At 47.0% G+C, this 3764-nt stretch overlaps 1 protein-coding gene across 1 annotated transcript in view; it reads right to left on the minus strand.

Annotated features, from left to right (window-relative positions):
- The window catches only part of LOC125483089 (dynein axonemal heavy chain 6-like), a 343417-nt gene that overhangs the window by 12215 nt on the left and 327438 nt on the right, over positions 1-3764 (minus strand). The window contains 2 exon segments of the mRNA XM_048596614.1: positions 206-362; positions 3193-3311. Coding sequence (XP_048452571.1) covers positions 206-362; positions 3193-3311 — 276 coding nt within the window.

Consider the following 3764-nt stretch of genomic DNA (forward strand, 5'->3'; position numbering starts at 1 on the left):
GAGGGTCAGTGCTGAGGGAGCGCCGCACTGTCGGAGGGTCAGTGCTGCGGGAGCGCCGCACTGTCGGAGGGCTAGTTGTGAAACTTTTGCATTTCCCGTTCTCTCATTTTAACCCCCTGCATTGTCTTGCTCTCGGTCTTACAGGCATTCAATCATATCCTTAATATGTCTGTGATCGTTTTGAGATGAATCTGGATTGCCTCACCCGGGGACAGGAGGAATATCAGTGGCGTCGAGGCATCAGTCTCATCGAATGCGTCCTGGAGATGGACTGAGGGGCTTGGCAGAAAGTCTGGGCCCAGTTTCTCTGCAATAAATTCTCTCACTGTGGCAATCAAGCACTCAGGCCTCAGGATCTTTATCTGGAAAATACAGGAGAATATGATGGTCAGAGTCATCGTTTCATAAAGCACGGAAACAGACCCTTCGGTCCAACCAGTCCATGATGACCAGACATCCCAATCTGACCTAGTCCCATTTACCAGCATTTGTCCCATATCCCTCTAAACCCTTTCTATTGTTGTACCCCTCGAGATGCCTTTTAAATGTTGAAAATCATAGAACTTCCTTTGGTAGCTCATTACATAAATGCACCACCCTCTGCGTGAAAAATTTGCCCCTTCGGTCCCTTTCAAATCTTTCCCCTCTCACCTTAAACCTATGCCCTCTAGCTTTGGTCTCCCCTACGCTGGGAAAAAGTCCTTATGCTATCTATGCCCCTCATGATTTTATAGACACCTATAAGGTCACCCCTCAGCCTCCGACGCTCCAGGGAAAATAGCCCCAGTCTATTCAGCCTCTCCCTATAACTCAAACACTCCAGTCCTGGCAACATCCTTGTCAATCTTTTCTGCACTCTCTGAAATTTAACAACATCCTTCCTATAGAAGGTGACCAGAATTGTATGCAGTTTTCTAAAAGTGCCCTCACCAACCTCTGTACAGCCACAACATGACATCCCATCTCCTCTTGTCAATGTTCTGACCAATGAAGGCAAGTGTGCCAAATGCTTTCTTCACTATCCTGTCTATCTGCGACTACACCTTCAAGGAATTATGAACCTGCTCCCCAAGGTCTCTTTGTTCAGCAACACTCCCCAGGGCCTTACAATTAAGTGTATAAGTCCTGCCCTGATCTGCCTTTCCAAAATGCAGCACCTTGCATTTATCTAAATTAAACTCCGTCTGCCCCTCCTCGGCCCATTGGCCCATCTGATCAAGGTCCTGTTGTGTTTTGAGGTAACCTTCTTTACTGTACTCTACACCACCTAGGTAGGTGTCATCTGCAAAGTTACTGATAATACCTCCCGTATTCACATCCAAACCATTCATATAAACGATGAAAGGCAGTGGACCCAGCACCGATCCTTGTGGCACACTGCTGGTCATAGGCCTCCAGTTTGAAAAGTATCCCTCCACCACAACCCTCTGATTCCTCTCACTAAGCCAATTTTGTATCCAATTGGCAAGCTTCGTCCTGGATTGGACAGAGTGGGTCTGAAGTTCTGAAGAAGGGTTGCTGAATTTGAAACATTAACTCTGCTTTCTCTGTACAGATGCTGCCAGACCTGCCGAGGTTCTCCAGCAATTTCTGTCTATGTTCCCTCCATTCCCAGGATCAGCTGAGTGAACCTTCTCTGGATAGCCCCCAATCACAGGATATCTTTCCTTAGATAAGGAGCAGTATTCCAGCTGTGGCCTAATTTGTGCCTTGTATGCTTTTAGCAAAACCATCTCAATCTTACCCTTCCCTTTGAAATAAAGGCCAACATTCCATTCGCCTTCCCTATTACCCACTGAACCTGGACGCTAACTTTTTTTTTATTCATGCACTAGGACTCCTAGATGTCTCTGCGCTATAGCTTTCTGCAGGCTTTCTCCAATTAAATAATATTTAGCTTCTTTATTCTTTCTGTCAAAGTGCATAACCTCACATTTGCCCACATTATATCCCATTTACTAAGCTCTTGCCCAGTCACTTAACCTGTCCATCTGCAGGCTCTGGGTCATCCTCATCACTTGCTTTGCCACTATTTTTGCGTCATCCACTAACTTGGCAATAGTACAAAGCAGTCCAGTTGATTGACACAACATGCACCACCTTCAACATCCACTCCCTCCACCACCGACGCTCAGAAACAGCAGTGTGTACTATCTACAAGATGCACTGCAGAAACTCACCAAAGATCCTCAGACAGCACCTTCTAAACCCACGACCACTTCCATCTAGAAAGACAAGGGCAGCAGATACATGGGAACACCACCCCCTGCAAGTTCCTCTCCAAGCCACTCACCATCCATTTTTTTTAAATGATTCATTCATGGGATGAGGGTGTCGCTGATCAGGCAGCATTTATGGCCCATCCCTAATTGCCCAGAGGCTGTGGTCTGGAGTCATGTGTAGGCCAGACCTGGTGAGGATGGCAGTTTCCTTCCCTAAAGGACATTAGTGAACCAGATGGGGTTTTCCGACAATCGACAATGGATTCACGGTCATCATTAGATTCTTAATTCCAGATATTTTTTGAATTCAAATTACATCATCTGCTGTGGCGGGATACAAACCTGGGTCCCCAAAACATTATCTGGATCCCTGGATTAAGAGCCCAGCAACAATTCTAATGGCCATCACTTCCCCCTTGGAAATATATGGCCCTTCCTTCACTGTCACTGGGTCAAAATCCTGGAATTCCCTCCCTAAGGGCATTGTGGGTCAACCCACAGCAGGAGGACTGCAGCAATTCAAGAAGGCAGCTCATCCCCACCTTCTCAAGGGGCAATGAGGAGGCCAACATGTTCCAGTCAGTGATTACAAGAACAGAGAGAAAGATTGTTTAGATTCTTCTATTGCCTCTGTGCTTATTGCTCACTGTCAGAAAAGCAAAATATTGCAGATTCAGAAATCTGAAATGAGACACTAATTGCTGGAGAAACTTAGCAGGTCTTGCAGGATCAGTGGACAGAGAGACAGAGAGTGAGAGACGGAGATAGCGAGAGAGAGAGAGGCAGACTGAGCAGTTTGAGTTGAATGTGACCTGTCCTCAGGATGGATTGTTCAGTAATTAATATTTTTACGGGTAGTTGTTAAAGACTCTGCAATGAGGATGGATAACTTTCCCGCTCTAACCTTCAGTGATACTTTGTGGCTGGCACTGAGTCACATGTCTCATCAGATTTCAGGGAAAGAACTCACCAAAATGAGACGCTGAAAAGATGTCAGCTGTTCCCAAGGGAAGATCGAGTTCTGCACTTCCATGTGGTAGTCTGACTGATACTGGTCAGAATCTAACTGATTCCTGGATGGGCGCAATCCTATATGGAAAGGGAAAGATGAAGCATCATCCTGAATACTAAGAACAGGCTGTTCAACCCTTTCGCCATTCAATTAATCGGCACCTCAAATGCAGCTAAAAACAAGGGGAGCACTCACCCTCATTCCCGGCACTCACCCCCAGCACTCATCCCCATTCCCGGCACTCACCCCCATTCCCGGCACTCACCCCCATTCCCGGCACTCACTCACATTCCCGGCACTCACCCCCATTACCGGCACTCACCCCCATTCCCGGCACTCACACCCATTCCCGGCACTCACACCCATTCCCGGCACTCACACCCATTTCCAGAACATAGAACATAGAACATAGAACATTACAGCGCAGTACAGGCCCTTCGGCCCTCGATGTTGCGCCGACCTGTGAAACCAATCTGAAGCCCATCTAACCTAAACTATTCCATTATCATCCATGGGAACTCACTCCCATT

Source organism: Rhincodon typus, chromosome 5 (assembly GCF_021869965.1).
Source record: "Rhincodon typus isolate 14 chromosome 5, sRhiTyp1.1, whole genome shotgun sequence".
NCBI lineage: Eukaryota > Metazoa > Chordata > Chondrichthyes > Orectolobiformes > Rhincodontidae > Rhincodon > Rhincodon typus.